Source organism: Aricia agestis, chromosome Z (assembly GCF_905147365.1).
Source record: "Aricia agestis chromosome Z, ilAriAges1.1, whole genome shotgun sequence".
In the NCBI taxonomy this organism is placed as follows: domain Eukaryota; kingdom Metazoa; phylum Arthropoda; class Insecta; order Lepidoptera; family Lycaenidae; genus Aricia; species Aricia agestis.
Window position 1 is genome coordinate 10,488,702 of NC_056428.1, and position 21,614 is coordinate 10,510,315.

A 21,614-nucleotide genomic window follows, 5' to 3' on the forward strand; every position below is an offset into this window, starting at 1 on the left:
GTACGTATGAACGAAATTACACGAGTAATTAATAATTAAGATAATATACCTAGCGTACAACTTTCGCAGATTGCATAATTGTTTTCAATGAAATTGTTGCTTTAACATTGACCTAATAACATATGTGCTTTTGTTAAATATTTACTTTGGCCGAAACCGAAAAACAGCTCCGGATATATCTAATATTCAATAATACATAAATATTATGCTATAATGTTTTATGTTTATTTGATTGTAATCAACCAATCAACAGCGTATGTATTTTTTATAATTTGTATAACATAAATATAATTATTATCAGCTGCAGTAGTCAAACTGCGTTCGCGAGAAATCCGTAAACTACTTGTGTAGTAACGCCTCCATTAACGGCGCGCTGATTCAGACAGCAACGCGACGCGTAGATGCGTTTCTAAATTAGTAAGTATAGATTTGACAGATTCACAAGACGTCTCACGCAATTGAAATCTGTCAAATCCATACAAATTTATGCCACGCCGCACCTCGCCTCGCCTCGTCACGTTGCGGTCTAAATTGACCCTTAGGGCGCGTTCAGACGTGCTCGTGATTTGCGCGTGTTCTACTATAGTATAATATGGGAAAACACGTGCGCCGCCTGCGCGCAGGTTCTGCGCGGGTACAGCGCGTGCCGCACGCGTGTTTTCCCATACGCTATAGTAGAACACGCGCAGAACAACCGCACGTCTGAACGCGCTCTTAGGGTTGATTCAGACCGCAACGCGACGCATAGATGCATTTCTAAATTTATATGGATTTGACAGATTTGCAAGACGTCTGACGCAGTAATAATTATTGTAATCTGTTAAATCCAGACCAATTTATGCCGCACCGCGCCTCGCCTCGGCTCGTCGCGATGCATTCTGCAACGTCGCTCGCAGCGCGCCATGTGAACACCTTGGTTATTAAGTATGTAAAACAATGCAACGCTGACGCAACGCGCCGTGTGGACTGGCTCTGAGAGCATTGGGGGCCTCGAGTCCCGCGTTGGAAAAATGTTTTTTCCAAGTTAGAGCCAGCCCACACGGCGCGTGGACTGGCTCTAAGATGATTCATGCGTAGGATGGGCATGTGAAAAGTCAGTCCTGCGACTGATCTGTTGTATGTCATACTAACTGTGCCCCGCGGTGTTACCCGCGATTTATTAGGTAAACTAAATTGTGTTTTAATAGGTCAATTAGTTATTTGTAATTAGAGACAAAATGAATTGAGTTTGATCATCGGAAATATCAATTTTTGATAACTGAGAGATGGAAGTTGATTATCCTGTCATATGCTATTGTTTTTAACCGACTTCCAAAACTAAAGAGATATAATAGATAATATATATTTTATGTTCAGATGTGATTTTTTTATGATTTATGATTAACTTTGCTGTTTCTGAAACGATTTCCAACTTTTCGCAGTGTAAAGGATTGTGAGACGGAGGACGGGACGGATGGAGGATACATCTATACTAATATTGTAAAGCTGAAGAGTTTGTTTCTTTGAACGCGCTAATCTCATTAACTACTGATCCAATTAAAAAAAAATTTAAACCATTTATCCAGGAAGGCTATATTAGAGCGCATCAAGAGTCTCCAATAAATTCATTTTTATAATTAATTACTAAGTTTGTTTGTACTTTGTGAAAAGGATAATTTCAACTCAGCACGACGCGATACCATTTCGTTAAAAGCAACAGTTCCAGAGGAGGTCAAAGGGGGGTTTGGGGGGCGCAGCCCCCCAAGCAGGAGACAGGGCGAAAGCCAATCAAATAACACTCGAAATCCGTATGTTTAGTCTAGGTTAGAAAAAATTCAATTTTATAATAAATTACTTCATTTGTTTGTCAAAAGGATAATTAAAACTCATCGCTAACGACGCGATACCATTTCGTTAAAAGCAACAGATTCAGGAGGGGTGGCGCGTTTGGGGGGGCGCAGCCCCCCCCAAGCAGAAGACAGGGCGAAAGCCTATTAATCAAATAACACTCGAAATCCGTATGTTTATTTTAGGATAGAATAAATTCACTTTTATAATAAATTACTTCATTCGTTTGTAAAAAGGATAATTTCAACTCAGCACGACGTGATACCATTTCGTAAAAAGCAGCAGTTCCAGGAGAGGTGGGGGGGGGGGGTTGGGGGGGCGCAGCCCCCCAAGCAGGAGACAGGGCGAAAGCCAATCAAATAATAGTCGAAATCCGTATGTTTAGTTTAGGTTAGAAAAAATTCACTTTTATAATAAATTACTTCATTTGTTTGTCAAAAGGATAATTAAAACTCATCGCTAACGACGCGATACCATTTCGTTAAAAGCAACAGATTCAGGAGGGGTGGGGCGTTTGGGGGGGCGCAGCCCCCCCAAGCAGGAGACAGGGCGAAAGCCTATTAATCAATTTAAAAAAATTAAAATAACACCTCCTCTATTTCGGAAGTCGGTTAAAAATGTTAACCATTTGTTAGTCCAGGATATCAGCTAACAGCTTGTAAATTTTTGTCGAAATCGGCTGACAGACATCGGAGTAATCGTTGAACAAAAAAAAATCACATGAAAACGAACATAACAGCTCCTCCACTTTGAAAGTCGGTTAAAAATGTAGCCTATGTGTTAATCCAAGATGTCAGCTACCTCCTTGTAAAATTTTGTCGAAATCGGTCCAGCCGTTTAAGCGTGAAAAAGTAACAAACATACAAACTCACAAACTTTCCGCTTTATAATATTAGTAGGATTATTTCAATTAACACTCTAACTAGGTACTATAAGTATTACATGTAAAAGAAGAAGAAATAACTCTTTGTGTCTACGAAATTTCAATGAAAACGGCCATCGTAAGGGCGCGTTTAGACGTGCGCGTTTTCTGCACGCGCGGAGTTAGCTGTTCTCCCAAACGCTGCAACAGAAAACGCGCCGTAACCGAAACCGAACCAAACCTTTCTAATCTAATTTAATAACCGTAAAATTCGTTAAGTTGGATAACAATTGGAAAACAAACATCCTAAAATCCACACAAACTTTGGCGTTTCAATTTAATGACATACCTGGGCCCTCAACTAAATTTTCAAGGGAGGAGGGAAAGTAGATTGTTTCCTCCCATTTGTTTGTTTGTGGATCTCTTGGAGTTTGTTTTTCTGAATCTAGATTCTAGACACATCTCAGACCGACTTATCTTAATGAGAAAGCTTTAAACGTGCATCAACCTTTCCCGGTTAAAAACTTATGTTTACTCATGTTTATAACCGATAGTAGAGAGAAAAAACCTGAGCTGGTATAATAAGACGACGGTCTTCTAAATGTGAGATTTTGTGTGACATGTTTATAGTTTTTGCCATTAGAAAATATAATGTTTTAGGAACCAAAACAAAATTTAACATACCATATTTATTATGTTTAAGTTTAACACTACAGTACACGCGCCCCTTTTTTTACAGGAGCACTCGCGTGGCCTACCATGTTAGGCCATCAAAAAATCTCAATTGTTTTCATAATAATTATAATTTTATTAAAATGTATACATATAAATAAAATTGGAGTGTCTGTTTGTAATATTGAAAGAACCATTTTTTACTAGATGCATATGAATGTATATAGGGTACAGACACCAAAACAACCTTTTTTACAATTTTTGTCTGTATCTGTCTGTCTGTCAATTTGTTCCGGCTAATCTCTGAAATAGCTGGAGCGATTTTGATTGGACTTTTTTGGCAGATAGCTGATGTAGTAAGGAATAACTTAGGCTACTTTTCAACCGACTTCCGAAAAGGAGGAGGATATATACATTTGTGGACCGATTTTCAAAATTTAACTAAAGTGCACGCGGACGAAGTCGCGGGCAACAGCTAGTTACAAATAAAATCAAACATATAATTAATTTACTTACTTTTGAAACCAAAACCTATTTCATAAATTATTATCAAATTACTGAAAAATCAACAATTTGAGAGAATTTCTATGAAAATGTAACAAAAATCGTACTTACTGATGAAATCAAACATGTGTGTTTCTTTCGTGAAACTAATAAGTTAGACTTTTGTTTGTTTTATGTTATTCGAGATTCAGTCCTACTTACAAGACAGAATAAAATCAGAAACGACAATTTTTTTGGCGATCGGGCTAGCACGCAGCGTTGAAATTACCCCATGCCTCTTATCGGTGGGGCTAAATCGTGTTGGATCCTTAAAAAAATCTTTGATTGTACTACATAAAATACTTAAGTAAGTAAGTTTAAGTTATTTCTTCTATTCACAAACTCAATTATTTTTATATTTTGATAATTTTTTTCTAAGAATAAACGACCCTCAACTTCAAAAGTCACCGGATTTAAGCTCATTTGTGTGGCTCCTAGACTAGGGTTTACAAAACTCGTCAATATTTGTCACCTGTAAATTTTATTATCTTGATCGTTACAGCAGTCAACTTAGATCACAATTTTTCATCTCAAAACTTACATCTAAAGCCTGACGAGAAAATTAGAAAACCGGCACTGATGGCGCTAAGTTTTCATTGTAAAAACTACAAAATAGTTTATATAAAACATAGCACTAGTTAAATAATATAATGTAATTTTTTAATCATTTTTAGAGTTCTGTACTTAAAGGGTAAAAACGGGACCCTATTACTGAGACTTCGATGTCTGTCCGTCTGTTTGGCCGTCTGTCTGTCTGTCTGTCTACAAGCTGTATCTCATGAACCGCTATAGCTAGAATTCTGATTTTTTACAGATTATTGTATTTCTGTTGCCGCCATTACAACAAATATTAAAATAAAATAAATATTTAAGGGGACTGACTCCCATACAAGAAACACAATTTTTGCCTACTTTCGCTCTATAACGTAACGGAACGGAACCCTTCGTGCGCGAGTCTGACTCGCACTTGGCAATTTTTAAAGTATGTAATATGTATATTGTTTAAGCTTGGTGCTACGATTACCAAGGTAGCAATTTGATTATGGGATCAGCTATGAGGTAAGCAGGAAACTTTTAAATTAATTTAAACCAAATACATCTTTATCTATCTAAAGTTATAATGATTAATGAGAATGACTGATTTTAGTTCGAAATAATTGTTTGTGGAAGTCCAGGGAAGATTTATAAATTAGGAGGGAAGTGATACGAAGTTCACCGGGGCATCTAGTAAACTGTAAAATGTTGTAAATCAATAATAATAAAAAAACATACACGGTCAAGATTTAGTACACCAATACTCGCGCGGACTACTATCATGGTAGTCCAGCGTTTTTGATTCTAAATAACTATTATTTCGATCGACTCTACGGTCACAGGAGTGACTGAGGTTTTGTCAAATTTTTTGACAGATTCACTGGGATTTACTACACTCACACTACGAGGATTTACTAGCGCGCTTGACTAAAAAAATATTGCTGAAAAAGTGACCCTGGTCTACCATGGTAGTTCACGAGTATACTGTAATGTTAAGTGGTTGTTGCAACTACGTAAAATGAGTTTTTTTAAATAATGTTTTTTTGTAAAGAAAATGTCATTATTTAAGTATAAGAAAGTACCGTTTTAAAATTGAGAAAATTTCCTATACGCAAAGGTATATCAGTAATTCAGTACACAATCTGAAAAATTCTGCTCGATAGAAAAAATCTCAAAGATGACTGCTAAAACGCTGTTTTTCATAATTAAATCATTTGATGGCTAAATTACACACTTTCTAGTAAAAACAAAAAATGTAGTACATTTGTCGTAAGCTAACCTAAACGATTTGATATATTTGATTTGTGTAATACTAAAAACAAAAGGTTTTTTTCTCCTATTTCCTATTATCAAGGCACGCGGCGAGTGCGTAACAGCCACTGTACAAGGCGCGCTGATATGAATGTTATTTTAATGTCCTTTACGTCGATATTCATGTTGACAGACATCGACCTCCTTATTTTAGGGACTACTGGGCCTTAAGACCCATACCTTTAGAAATATGAGCTGCTTCGGTCGTTGCAGGTATCCATGGGCGACAGTAATCACTTTCGTGTTACTTTATAAGACAATCAAGATCCATTTGCAGACTCTTATTAAAAACATTGGCCAATGACAAAATATCATGTCAATAATCCATGAAACACTGCTTACGTATTTTTGATAACTTTAATTTGACAAGTTCTCATGAAAGTCAGGTATTGTCATTGACTATACCTGACTTTCATGAGAACTTGAATGATAGTCACATTATTACTGTCGATCATAGTGCGGCCTGTCCACTGTTTACATAAAAACGTGGCACGCGCGATTTGCATGCCAGTGCCACACGCTGCACGCATACAATCATGTAACAAACATTATTATCTGGTGTGTAAATCACACAAATTGGCATGTTGTTTGGCCTTTCCCTATTTTAATTGATCGGTTGAGCTTGATAGAGTTTCCTTGTACTATTTTTAACTTTGTAATATTATGGCCCACGAGTTTTCAAAGTTTTGAATGTTTTGAGATAATTGAAAACTCCTACGGATTGGGGTTAAATGTTTATAAACCATATTTTTATGTGAAAAAGTTGATGTCAACTGTAAATTTTTTAATTTCTAATGACCAGTTTCTGAGTTTTTTAACCGGAGTTTTTTTTTAACTATTGATTTGGATTGGCTAGCTTCAAATTAACCAGTCAACAACGCTAGTGAAAAGATAAACTCCTGTCAAAAAAACTTGAGAGGTGTCAAGGGTCACCTGAATGGAATTAAGTTATTTATTAACCACTGGACTTATTATTAGTAAATTTAACTATTTTACTACTTACATTCGTTAAATCAATCCATGATTTCAAACAAATTACACAACACTGCAGAACACACACGAAAAAATTCACGATTTTCAAATGACTGAAAAATATTCGTCGACCACAGATTGTATAATATTTTGCATTCAGAATGTGGCAAATGTATCATAGATCGTAACTAACCAAACTTTTTCATACAAAAGTAGTCTCTAAATCAGCGAAATACGAAATATAATCGAATGAAGAGCGCGGCCCACTTGGGGCTTATGGCGCTTGACGGAATGGCGCTTGACATTTAGCGCGGCCCAAGTGGGCCTTTTGGGGATTAAGGTAACTCCTTAAGTTCAAAAAACCTGTATACATAATACATACCTATTATACACTCAAAAAAAATTACAATAAACGTCATCTATTGACGCCAATGAATACTAGCAACGCGTCACTGTTTATTCTCAAAAAAACGCCATCTAATTGACGCACAGGAATACTATCAACACCCTCTGCCTTTACCATGCAAGTACTAATAAAAAGTGTCAAGGTCAAATATCGTTCTGCCTAGCCTTTTTTACGCCAAACGCGCGATGAGGAACTTAATTCCAAAAACATCTGAAACCAGGCAGAAGAGAATCTGAAAACTTTGATTCATAGTTTTATTTTATAAGCTTCTAAATTCGAACCGATCCCGAAAGACATTGCACAATTTTTGTAAAATTTTAAACAGGATAATGCTACTAGGGCAAAATTGACAGTGCTCTTGGGATGTTTCTCAAATAAAGATACATACAGCCGAACGTATTACCTCCTCCTTTTTTGAATTCGGTCAAAATCAAAAAAAATCCGGATCTGGCCTTGTGGCTTTTACATAATGAAGGGTCACTGATAAGACACAAGGAGCAACCGTTCCCGTAGTCTACAAATGAGACTAAAAACAACTTCTTATCATTTTCTATTAATATCGTACATAGTAAGGCATAGTTCACACGTGTATTACACAAGAGGTGTTTTCGGGCGCCGCTCGAATTTGGGTCAATTCATATGATGACACAGTTACTTGTTTATCGGCGTACATAGCAACAGAACATTTAGTTTATAAACTAAATAATTAACTGATAACTTGTTGCCACCCGACTGAAAAAATGGGTCGGCTTAGATAACATAGACAGCGCTGTTTTCTGGACAGTGGACACCATATTACGCAATTCATGAAAGGAAATTAAAAGCTATTACATAATCATTATTTCAAATTCGTTGTAACACAAAATAAGTACAACAAAATCTTTAGGTTCAACAAAAAGGCCAAATCTGTAACATACACAAAACGTAATTCGAATGAAGTAAACAAAAAATTAGAGCGGCACTGTTGTTTTAGGACAGTCGGGCGCTTAATAATCGCAAAGTTTGTTTACACAAAGAATTCGTAAAATAAATTGATTATACGTTTTATGGAGAAGTCTTTTTGAGCCTGACTCTGGCAAAAAAACAAATGAATATCGTATCAAACGTCTCAAAAATAATTGAACGTGACAGACAAAAGAAGGACGTTTGTCCAAACTTGACATCCAAAATATTCCTGAAAAAGGAACATTAAAAAATTATACGTAATTCAATAAAATTATTCTCCAAATAAGCATAAGGAAAATTTTATAGGCCTACATATTATATTTATATTAATTTTGAGATTATAACAAGTAGTATAGTAAAAACGACCTTAGCGCGAGTTTTCCAGGCGCCACATATTTGTGTCAATCGATGGAACTTCATGTAAACAATATTATTATTGTCTCTTATCGGCGCCAGTAGATTAATTCGAATAGTGCTGTCGATGTAGCGCTGCGAGTGTATATGCGACTTTATGTCCTGGGGGCTGGGGCCCCCGACGTGTTGTTTTGAACTTAATGTCGAACAAATGTAATAATTGACAAAGGTTATCAACTCTATTTGTTCAGAGGCATGGACTGAGTGCCGGCAGACGGAAACGCCAGTGCTCGGTCTGCAGTCGTCCCCGCATCAACATATATAAAATGTGCTCCATAACGAACAAGAAAGTCCACTGGATCTTGTATATTTTGATCCTCTACGGCAAAGTAATTAGTGGTGAATCGCTGGCTTTGAACTCAGTGCTGAAAGACCTCTGTAGCAGATCCCTCGCCAATCTCATCTTCCAAATTTGCACCGGGGACATTCCCGTGCAAGACCTGCCCTCGTCTAGTCTTTCGAGAAGATCGAAACGAGCTGCGCTGTTCTACGCGACGGAGCGCCACAAGAGACAGATCGTCGACGAGTGCTGCCTCCACCCGTGCACCGTGGCCCAGTTGGTCGAGTACTGCCCAGAGAACTGGTGAACTTCCTTCATGTTCCCAGAAAAACTTTTTCGAGCACGCCCGTGTGATTGTTTTTTTGGAGTCGGTCGGTGGCGAAGCAAACGCGAAACCTCGAGTTGATCTCAATAATTTACGTACTTATATTGGAGTTTGCTTTTGAGAATATTTTCGAGCATTGGTAAAATGCGAGACGAAATGACGAATAAAAAGTAGAAATTTAAGATACAAACTTTAGCAAGTAAATTAAAATAATGTTAAAGATCGTGACATAAGACTGAAAATTTCAGAACTACAACTAATAATAATGTAAAAAGTAGGAGTAAGAAGTGTAATCGATTAATTTTAAGTGAAAGAAAGAATCAGTCCAAAGTGGATATAATCTAACGATGATACGACAAGTCTACTTTCTTAATAATAAGTGCTATGTTATAATAAAGTGATGTTTATCCAATAATTCAAGTTTCATTTAAAACCACGTTCGACTTTGAAGAATAATCCAATAAAAGTTTTATTAGTTCTCTTCTTGCAGTTAATGAAAACAAACTTGTAGTGGTTCCAAAGTTTTAAATTTGCTACTTGATTTGAATTAATAGTTTCTTAAATATTTTTATACTTCAGTAGAGTTTCATTTCAAAGACGAATATAAAATTTTCATTAACATTAAATGTTCTTTAAGAAAAATATCTAGAAACGCATACCATCTTTATTGCTTACCATCCTTGTCTGTTTATAAAATTTTTAACATAAAAAAGTAAGGTCTAATGAAAATGCATTAAAATTAGAGATTTTTTAACTTTTGTTTTCTACAGGGAAATAATAAAACGAGCGAATAAAAAATTACTTTGCGAATTGCGACTGATGATGAACATACTGTTTTAATAACATGAGCGGTATCAATTTGACTAAGCGAAAAATAAACTAAACTAACGACTAATATTGACTTATAATAAAATACAGAACGAGCTTCCAAAATGTGGATTGCGATTAATCTATTTCAGATATTAAAATTCTATCCGAGCGACTGTATTACTAAGTGAGCGACTGGAAATATATAGCTGGCAAAATCAATATTAAATATAGATTCAATTTTTCTGAGTGAGGTTATTTATTACGAGCTACTAAAAAGTTAGTTAGTAGCTACTATTAATGATAATTGGTTACTGATATTCTATTTGAGGCTTTATATTTTATATTTTGATACGTGTTTTAATGAAAACTACATATTGTTAAATGCGTGCGAATTCGAATAGGGGCGGGGCGACGAACCGTGCAGTCAGATGAGTTGGGCTGCGGACCAATACGACTTTTTTGAGTTAGGTTAGATGGCTAAGGCGGGAGCGTAGCGCAGCGAATTTTAATGCGGTTCACAGACTGCATCTACTTACCAAGTTTCAATAGTGTAGCTCTTATAGTTTTGGAGAAAAGTGGCTGTGACATACGGACGGACAGACAGACAGACAGACATGACGACTCTATAAGGGTTCCGTTTTTTGCCATTTGGCTACGGAACCTGCCATTAACTGCGGAACCCTAAAAACCATCTTCATATTCATACAAATTGCCGATCCGGGCATCCGTATGGGTATGAAGACGGGGTTTTTTTTGAGTTCCCAGCATTGTTCTCACAGAAAAAGTTGTTCATTTTGACGGACTCATTTGATGGTTTCAAGGATAACGGTGTTTACAATAACATACTGTATTTTATCACTACGCTTCTAAATTCTTTTGATGTATGATTTTTGTGAAGATTTAAGCTTAGGCCAAACCTACGCAACCAAAGCGACTGCGAAGCGGTAGCGACTACCGCGCGGTGGACGCTACCCATGTAATCTTATGGCGCCGTGCACACCAGCTGCACGACCGCGACGCGGGATGTTCGCGTCGGCAAGCGAAACGTGCGCGTCAAGTTGTCAGACGCGTGTTTTGAAGTGTACATAACTAGACTTCTTTTTTAAAACCTTCTTTATATTATTTTTTACAACCCTTTTGTTTTTTTTATTTGTTTACGTTTTGATAGATTGTGTCATGATATTAAGGCGCCTACCAAATGTGCATGCTTGAACACAGTTTTGCTAGCGTATGCTTCTCGCATGAAAAGACGTAAGACTGACTTATCTACCACATGCAAGTGCAAGCCACATTCTTGCCGAGATCGTCGGCGTTGAACAATGTTTCTCAAAGAAGAACTATTTCTTCTGCTTTTATTTTTCTAGTGTTTGCTAGTGACGAAATTGATAATGCATAAATGAAATATTTTTTCCATATGCGTATTTTTTATTCCTGTCAGAATAATCTTTCGATTTGATCTTTTACGGAGCGAGCAGAGATTTTTATAATTCAACTAGACGTCCCGCGCGGCTTCGGCCGCGTAAATTAGCATTTTCACAGAAATCGTACATTTTTGAATAAAAATAGCTATAAATAATCCTTTCACGTGGTCTACTATTATATAAATGCCAAATATTGCTCTAGTAGTCTGTGAGATAAACCCTTTCTTATATTTTCCCCGTTTTTACCACATTTTCCTGAGTTTCTTCGGTCTATTAGTCTTAGCGTGATAATAATATAATATAGCCTACAGCCTTACTCGATAAATAAGATATCTAACACTGAAATAAGTTTTTAAATCGGACCTGTAGTTCCTGAGATTAGCACATTCAAGCAAACATACTCTTCAGGTTTATAATATTAATTATAGTTTCTTTTTAAGTTATCGCTTGACAAACTCGAGCCTCGATCTAAAAGACTATGAAAAGGCTCATAATCATGGGACGATGCATGGTATTATAATATTATGGTAGTGATGATGATGATGAATGTAATTTGCATAGTAGCATATGCTTTCCGTTCTTAAAACAACGCCGAAACTCCCAAACTTGTACCTATAAAGAATCAGGAATTCTCTCAGCACCTTCCGAACCACGGTATACTAGGTATACCTCGGTGCAAAATCTTACTTGTTTGTAGCATATGCTCAGAATACTTCTCACGAAACCGAAGTCACCACATGTTTCCCCATAAATTTTGAGGAGTTCCTTGGATTACTTATGGATCCTTCATCAGATCACCACTTTTGTAAATATAATACCAAATTGGGATACCCTACATACCAAAAGAAAAATTTTGAAAATCGGTCAACAAACGGCGGAGTAATCGTTGAACATAAGAAAACGAACATAACACCTCCCCCATTTTGAAACTCGGTTAAAATTGTAGCCTATGTGTTATTCTGATGTATAAGCTATATTATTGTAAAGTTTTTGCGTGAAAGAGTAACAAACATCCATACATCTATACATCCATACATCCAAACAAACTTTCGCCTTTATAATATTAGTAGGATGAATTTAGTTGCAAACTGACGATTATTACGTACGTAAATCTGCCATTTTATAGCAGCGTGCGCGCATTTTACTGACAAACAGCGGCTTGAAGACTGAACTTCCAACCACACTCGTAGACAAATTTCTACACGAAGGTTTGCGCATGCCTGAATTTCAAGCAAGTTTAAAAACCATCAAGCCAAAATTTGGGGCTTGCGCGTACTACTGTTTTTCCAACTACATGCACAATGTTCAGTGTTCAAGCCGGCATGCGCAAGCAAATCTGTAGTCAAGCATGCGCGTGTGGTAGGCGCCTAAATTAATTTGCGGACTGTTTTATTCCTCTGCACCTTCCAAATCAAAAGCAAGCTTAGCACCTCGCAACCCTCATGTCCATCCATCTGACGCATAGGACTTTGATGATAAGTATGAGGACGTCATTACCAGAACAGATTAGCATACACCAGATAAGTCGCGCGTCTTCAGTGACTGTTCATTAACAAATAAAGTTTGACGGTTCGCACCGTAGAGCGCTTACAGACGAACGGCACGTGTCGGCGGCACGCGTCGGCGCCAGTTGACGGCAGACGATGGCACGTGTCGGCGGCAGTCGACGGCAGTCGGCGGCACGTGTCGGCGGCAGTCGGCGGCAATCGACGGCAGCCGTCGACCTTGCAGTTGTGACGTAGCGCGTAAAGGTAAAGGTCCACAGATGGGTATAGTACGCAACGGACGTCTCGCATCAAACGGATATTTTTTTTACAGTACGTCCACTGTATCGGCAGCGTACGGATTACCGACTAGACAGTATGTTTATCTTCAAATTAGTTCAAACAAAGCTTCTAAGTCAAAATTTCTGCTTTCGACTATTCCATTCACACCCCCCTTTTGAGCATTTATTTACTAGGCTATTCGATAATCCGTACGCTGCCAATTCAGCGGAAGTACTGTGAAAAAATGATCCGTTTGATGCGAGACGTCCGTCGCGTATGATACCGACCTGTGGCCGCTTACCTTTAGGCGGTACGTCACAACTGGGGGCCTACCACCACCTCTATTAACGACACCGTTTTACAGATAAGCAATAATTACTTTAACGTCAAGCTAGCGATCTTAAAAAAGTTGATATTTCACAGCGGATTTAACAATTTTTTTGCATTTTTTACTGTTTCTTAGTAAAATTGAGTGAGTACGGTAATGTTATTGTAATCTTACAACAAAGCTTTCTGGAAACATGATCGTTTTAGGAAAGGTCGTGGTAGGTCCCCTGCGAGCGTCATAAATTGTCAACGGCTGCCGTCGACTGCCGTCAACTGCCGCCGACACGAGCCGTCAACTGCCGTCGACTGCCGCTGACACGTGCCGCCGACTGCCGTCGACTGCCGCCGACACGTGCCGCCGTCAAAAACCGTTGAAATCGAAAATCGAAATCGATATCAGTTTCGGGAGTAAGGCCTCAGTTTCGGGAGTAAGGCACCAGTTTCGCGTTGAAGACGCTCCCGTATCGCGTACCGCGTCCCCTGTCACTGACGCGTAAGTTTGTTCTAAGCTTTATAATTTAAAATCAAGGTTTATGTTAAGAATGAATATACGCAAAGGAAAGGCATTCAATCAAAACAGTACGAAACCTTTATATATTATTCAAATTCCTCGACAACCTCAAAAGCAATACCGAATACGTATTCTGAAATCATCCTTATCGAAAATTAGTTACATACATTTTTAAACCTCAAATATTTTCGGGTCGCGTTTGGGACGAAATCTAATCAGACCCTAATTTGATTTGCGTGGAAAATGGTCACTCGATAGGCGCTTACCGAAGGCAAAATAGAATTTATGTTCCCTTAGCTAACTCGTACAAAAAGGGTCCCAAATAAATCTCCTCATGAAATAAAGTCTCTGTTGATGCCTTTATCTGAAGTTGTGGTCTTGAATGGCATTCTTTACGCCCCCGATATTTAGGGACTCCATTGGGTCGGAGTGTGACGTAATAATGATTAATAATCGTGTATACGACATCCTCGGTAGAAAAGGGTGCTATAGAATTTTACTATCATGGCTATCGGATTTTTACCCCTTTCATATACCCCGTACAGCGTTCATATCCTATGTCCGTCAAGGGATAGAAAATTTGTAGAAAATATTTCATTATCTCATATTTTGTACGTACCTACCTATAAATTAAAATGAGCATAATATTATTCCGCCGTTATGTAATTAATACACGACAATAATTTTGTAGAGAAATTAATAATATTACATTAATGTCTTATTATTAGACTAAAATCCATGAAACTTACCCTCCCATCCATTTACATTCAAGACATTAGTCTATTTGTTTTCAAGAATTTTGATTATTTTACAAAAGTGAAGGACACACACAATATCAACACCAGACATAAAAATAGGCTACACCTCCCATATTCCAGAATAATGCTAAATGAAAGCCTTACATGGCAGTTAAAATATATAACCGTCTACCAGAGGAAATAAAAAATGAAACTAAACTAATTTCATTTACTAGAAAATTAAAGAATTATTTAATTAAAAACTGCTTTTATTCCCTGGAAGATTTTCTTTCTAAAAATAATTATTAGGCAGTAGCAACAAAACGTATATTACTTCAAATAAGTACAATTAATAAATAATATAGTTATATATGTCGTAGGATGATTTGATAAATCCGTGTTTTCGCGAAATCCCTAGAATTTTCGCGAAAATTCGATTTATCAAATCATCCTACGACATCGTAGGATGATTTGATAAATCGAATTTTCGCGAAAATTCTAGGGATTTCGCGAAAACACGGATTTATCAAATCATCCTACGACATATATATAAATAAGATATAATATATTACAAGATTATATAAATATAACTATTTAAATTTTTCTTTAAGCAAGCGCCTGCACAAGGCACTAAGTTTGTACTTACATAAATTTGTTTGTATACTTGGTTTGCAAATAAAGTATTTGAATTTGAATTTGAAACACGTTTACTGCAGGGCAGGTAAGCGGGAGAATTATCGAACTAAAAAGAATTATCCCCAATCGTAAGTAACTACTGTTATCTTAAACTTTAAACGAGCAATTCTTGTAAATATGTCGCAGCCGACTAGTTTAAATAGCCGTTCAATCAAACAGCTAGCCCTTTGACTTAACAACGCCATTAAATCACATGGCTTTACGTCGTTTAGTCGACTTGTTGACTACAACGTTCAACACTATAGCTAGATGACATGCTTAGCCAACTGGTTTAATGGCAAATTAACTGGGGTGACCATTAGTTTAATATGTAATTTGGGAGAATAGGAACTCTTTTTGTATTTTATTGAAAGATTATTCTCGGATTAAGTTTAAGGGGTGACCAAAAGTTTAATGCAATAAGTAAAAATTAAAAATTCTGAGGCGTGTTTTGTGACGGCCGCCGGTTGCTGCCGCAGCACAGTCAGAGTTCTAACCTAACCTACTTTTGGACTTTCTGGATTGTTTTTTTTTTGTTTTGGCGAGGTGCTACGCCCCCCGAGCCCCCCTTTTATTTGATGACGGTCGCCGGCTGCTGCCGCAGCACGCTCGCTGCGCTCGCTCGGCTCCTTCTGTGTTGTGGTCTAAGTTCTAACCTAACCTAACTAACTTTTGGACTTTCTGGATTGTGTTTGTTTTTGTTTTAGCGGGGGGCTGTGCTCCCCGAACCCCCCTTTTGGGGGGGCTGAAAAAACTGTATTCTAACAAATTTTGAACATATTTAGCACATACAATAATTATAGCTGATTTATAATTTATGGAATTGAAATAAATACCTTGGTGATGTATTTCATAATCTCTTAATTTCTCCTCGAATATTTGTTGAAATTTTGATTCACTCATATGTGCCTCCATAATTTTTGTCTCTTTAATAACACTTGTAACTTTTATTAACTACTTTATTTTCGAAAAACAACCACAAACACCAACAAACACCTGCTAGTTGACGCCATATTATTTTAAATAAAACGCACCTAGCGCCGCAGTGGAGCGCGCTGAACTACTTCAATTAGATGGCGGCTTTTGAATCGGCGGCTGTAGTGTTGAACGTTGTGAGCGAATAAAATATTTAATCTAAAAGCTAGACGTGTGATTGTATGGCGTTGTTTAGTCAAAGGGCTAGCTGTTTGATTGAACGGTTATTTAAACCAGTCGGCTGCGACATATATATAATTGGTATCTCGGAATCGGCTCCAACGATTTTCATGAAATTTAGTATATAGGAGGTTTCGGCGGCGATAAATCGATCTAGCTAGGAATCATTTTTAGAAAATGTCATTTTATTCGTTTTTTATCGAATACCGAGCAAAGCTCGGTCAAATAGCTAGTAAATAATTAAAACATGACGCTAGTCTTAAAAGTGTTGTGTAATGTTGTCACTATAGTACACACGTACCTACTTACTTCAGACTAAACTTGTCTGATACCTGACTAGACAAGTCCCTATAGTCAATAGGTCATCCTGCTTATCTGGCGCGTGGCGACTACATTTTCCGCCAGACATGCACTCAGCAGTCAGCACTACCATTGACGTCACTATAGACACGTTCGAGAACGTTTCTATCGCTTCCTATACTATGTTCGTAGTGCTATAATCCTGAGGATGTTTCGGTGTTAGGGTGAAACGCATGTTGACGTTTTTCAACTTGCATGGTACTGCATCGCATGGTATGCTAGGTACAAAAAATCATTCTCGCAGTTAAGAGGATTCCACACCGCCATTTTTTCCATACAAACGTTGTCCCCTGTTTCCTCCCTGGATAATGCTAGTAGAGTTATAATTTTTTTCCTGAATATCTACGGCCACTAATACAATGTCCCTATGTTTTCTTTTTTTTCATAATTTAATTATTAAATAAGATATGAACGTTCAAAAACCCAAAAAAATGGCCAGATTTTCCACTGTGTTCAAACGTCCAGAAAACAGATTTGGATAGATTATACAAAAAAAGCAAAACATAGGAACACAGCTCAAGCCTTTTTTTAATCTTTAATGAAAAAAGTACTTAAATCGGTTAAGTTTTGGAGAAGGAATCAGGGGACAACGAATCGTTGATTTTCTGGATTTTCTGCAGTTGTCTCTATCGCGTCCTGCGGTATAGGCTTGAGGTAAGGGAGACAACTATAGATATTACACGTACTTTTTTTTCATTTCTCTAGCCGCTGTGGTATCCTCTTAACGTGAGGGATTATTCCAAATTCAAGTTTCTAGAATAAGTAATTTTTAAAGAAAGCGTCATTCAAAACACTAAGAACTATACTTATTATATCTACATGTATCTTAGATATATCTTTTAACAAGTGACTTGTTTACTGCTTGGTTAAAAACACAATACAGTAAATTTTCGTCGATAAAAAAAATCTGAAACAACGTCGATTTGAAAAACATTTTAACTTTTGAGTTTTATAGGACAGGGCCGGCCTATGTATAACTTATAAGACGCAAAAATTAATTTCAGAGTTAAAATAAATCAGCGAACAATCTAACAGCGTACGCTATTTTAGTCATTCAACCTATATCGTTTTGAATTTGGTTCCTATTCGCACACTAAAACATGACAATAGCTACGAAACATCACTCAAATTTACGAAATAAACAATAATTGTCACTAATTGTGTAAGTAAATACACAAAATTGTGTAATACACGCATAAAGTATGCATGTATTCGGGTCTCATTTTGTAGACTCGCGGAATAAATTCTTTGACACAGTTAGTCTTCCTTCGTTTTTATTATTCGTAGCATTATTACACAAGAAAAATCCGAGGCCCAACATCTCCATTACCGTAATTCGGGGGTCGATAAAGACCAGCTGATAGTGCTTCAATACCTGGTCAACAAGGGCCTCCCTTTTATTCCTGCCATAAATTCTTTGTTCTTTTATCTTTGTACTAGCTGTGCCCCGCGGTGTTACCCGCGATTCATTAGGTAAACTAAATTGTGTTTTAATAGGTCAATTAGTTATTTGTAATTAGAGACAAAATGAATTGAGTTTGATCATCGGAAATATCAATTTTTGTTAACTGAGAGATGGAAGTTGATTATCCTGTCATATGTTATTGTTTTTAACCGACTTCCAAAACTAAAGAGATATAATACTTAGATAATATATATTTCATGTTCAGATATGATTTTTTTAATGATTTATGATTAACTTTGCTGTTTCTGAAACGATTTCCAATTTTTCGCAGTGTAAAGGACTGTGAGACGGAGGACGGGACGGACGGAGGATACATCTATACTAATATTATAAAGCTGAAGAGTTTGTTTCTTTGAACGCGGTAATCTCCCAAGCAGGAGACAGGGCGAAAGCCAATCAAATAACACTCGAAATCCGTATGTTTAGTCTGGGTTAGAAAAAATTAAATTTAATAATAAATTACTTCATTTATTTGTCAAAAGGAAAATTAAAACTCAGCACTAATGACGCGATACCATTTCTTTAAAAGCAGCAGTTCCAGGAGAGGGGGGGGGGAGTTTGGGGGGGCGCAGCCCCCCCCCCCCCCCCCCCCCCCCCTCCCCAAGCAGGAGACAGGGCGAAAGCCAATCAAATAACACTCGAAATCCGTATGTTTAGTTTAGGTTAGAAAAAATTCACTTTTATAATAAATTACTTCATTTATTTGTCAAAAGGATAATTAAAACTCAGCTCTAACGACGCGATACCATTTCGTTAAAAGCAACAGATTCAGGAGGGGTGGGGGGGCTTGGGGGGGCGCAGCCCCCCATGCATGAGACAGGGCGGAAGTCTATTAATCAATTTAAAAAATTTAAAATAACACCTCCTCTATTTCGGAAGTCGGTTAAAAATGTTAACCATTTGTTAGTCCAGGATATCAGCTAACAGCTTGTAAATTTTTGTCGACATCGGCTGACAGACATCGGAGTAATCGTTGAACAAAAAAAATCACATGAAAACGAACATAACAGCTCCTCCACTTTGAAAGTCGGTTAAAAATGTAGCCTATGTGTTAATCCAAGATGTCAGCTACCACCTTGTAAAATTTTGTCGAAATCGGTCCAGTCGTTTAAGCGTGAAAAAGTAACAAACATACAAACTCACAAACTCACATACTTTCGAAAACACTTTTTTCACTTACTTTCCCCCCAAGCAGGACACAGGGCGAAAGCCAATCAAATAACACTCGAAATCCGTATGTTTAGTTTAGGTTAGAAAAAATTCACTTTTATAATAAATTACAACAGATTCAGGAGGCGTGAGGGGGGTACGAAATACATACAAATAATGGCAAACCGAAGAATGGCCGTTAAAAGGCCGGAAACGTACCTGCAACATTTCATTACGCTTCTATTTTGCGAGTGTCCATGGGCGACCGAAGACGATCGGATACTTTTGATTTATTCAGTGAACCACTGGTTACAATTTTAGAACCAGATTATACTGAGACGCGTCTTACTGGCGTTCAGCGATGGAAGCTTACTCAAAAGATTATACGTGGGAGAGCCATGCTTCGGCACGAATAGGCCGGCTCGACCGGAGAAATACCACGTTCTTACAGAAAACCGGCGTGAAACAGCGCTTGCGCTGTGTTTCGCCGAGTGAGCGAGTTTACCGGAGGCCCAATTCCCTTCCGTATCCTCCCCTATTCCCTTCCCTTCCCATCCCTACCCTCCCCTATTACCCTATTCCCTCTTAAAAGGCCGGCAACGCACCTGCAGCTCTTCTGATGCTGCGAGTGTCCATGGGCGAAGTTGCTTTCCATCAGGTGACCCGTTTGCTCGTTTGCCCCCTTACTTCATAAAAAAGGCGGTATAGTTAGTGCTCTCTTAAAAGGCCGGAAACGTACCTGCAACATTTCATTACTCTTCTATGTTGCGGGTGTCCATGGGCGACGGTAGTTGCTTTTGATCAGGTGACCCGTTTGCTCGTTTGGCCCCTAATTTCATTAAAAAAAAGTCGATTGATAGACAACTATTAAAATATTGCAGAGGAGTCACTCCGTAATATTTTATCTGAATATTTCAGAACGCGCAAAATATATTTGATTCTCATGTGATGAAACTTAAAATGCAATCGCACGTCGGATTCTACCCGTGGCCGTGGTATGAGATTGGATATTTCAATATACGACTCAAAGCGAGACAGGAATCTTGTAGCAAATTACTACCTGTCAATATTTTATTTGAATGCTTGTATTAAAGAATTTTACCACCAATTTTAGATTTGTGGTGTTTTTGCAAATCTAAATTACTGGTGAATTTCCTTATATTAAAGCATGTGAACCACTTTGTGTTTTCAATGTTTGGTATGACAATTTCTGCGATCCATTGTAGAAAAAAATAAAAATCCCCTGGTGGATCTAACGCTAAGCATTTAGGTAACCTGAGATTACATGGAAAGGTACCATAAAAAGGCCCCCCCAAATTTTCAGGCTGCGACCGCGCCTGCGGGCCACCTCAATTCAATGTTAAATATCTACCTCAATTCAATTGTAATCTGTCAACCTGATCAAATCACGTGTAGTCGTCTACCTGTGAATCAATTTAGCTGATGGTTCCCAAGAAAAATGTACTATTTTCAATAGTTGGCAATAAAACTTTCGCCATATTGTTATAAATTCGCGAGCACCGTATTTTCACACAACATTAATCCTATGGGCGCTATAAATTCATATTTACATTGTTTACTGGTGGAAAGTTCTGCGCGAGGTTATAAATTGACGCGATATCGTTTCAATGCAAACGTTACCCTTTTGCTCTTAGGGGTGAACTAAAAATACACGATTCTAGTCTAGTCTCTAGTGCTCGGTTTTTTTCCGTTTTTATCCCCTTCTGTAGATGGTGAAAAGGGAGTCGAGATAACTATTTCTTAATAAAAAATAACAATATTTTTTTTTATATTAAGTAGGATATTTTTAACAAAAGGGTGTATTTATAATCATACATATATAATATACATGATGAATAAACATTATAAGAAACTAGCTGTTGCCCGCGACTTCGTCCGCGTGGACTTCAGTTTATAGCGCGCGATGTCAACAAAATTGGTGTCAAAAGCTTTTATAAAAAAAAACCCTGCTACCCCTTAAATCAAAACAGCTGTGCAGTGTGCACATAATATTTCAATTTTTTAAATTAAACTATAAATAAGTACTTATTTTATGCCAAATTTTTAAGCTTATTTAGCCCCCCAATTACACAACTTTATCCATAAACTATATTTTATCACTGAAAGTTTTAAGGTTACGTCACTGC

At 37.4% G+C, this 21,614-nt stretch overlaps 1 protein-coding gene across 1 annotated transcript; it reads left to right on the forward strand.

Moving 5' to 3' along the window:
- Positions 1–8,675: 8,675 nt before the first annotated feature.
- On the forward strand, positions 8,676–9,506 carry LOC121738830 (bombyxin B-10-like). The gene has a single exon (XM_042131076.1). The coding sequence runs from the start codon at positions 8,753–8,755 to the stop codon at positions 9,071–9,073; it is 321 nt and encodes a 106-aa protein (XP_041987010.1). The 5' UTR covers positions 8,676–8,752; the 3' UTR covers positions 9,074–9,506.
- Positions 9,507–21,614: the final 12,108 nt, after the last annotated feature.

Excerpts from the sequence above, each read along its gene's own strand:
- LOC121738830 (XM_042131076.1), top strand. The coding sequence starts at position 8,753 with ATGTGCTCCATAACGAACAAGAAAGTCCACTGGATCTTGTATATTTTG.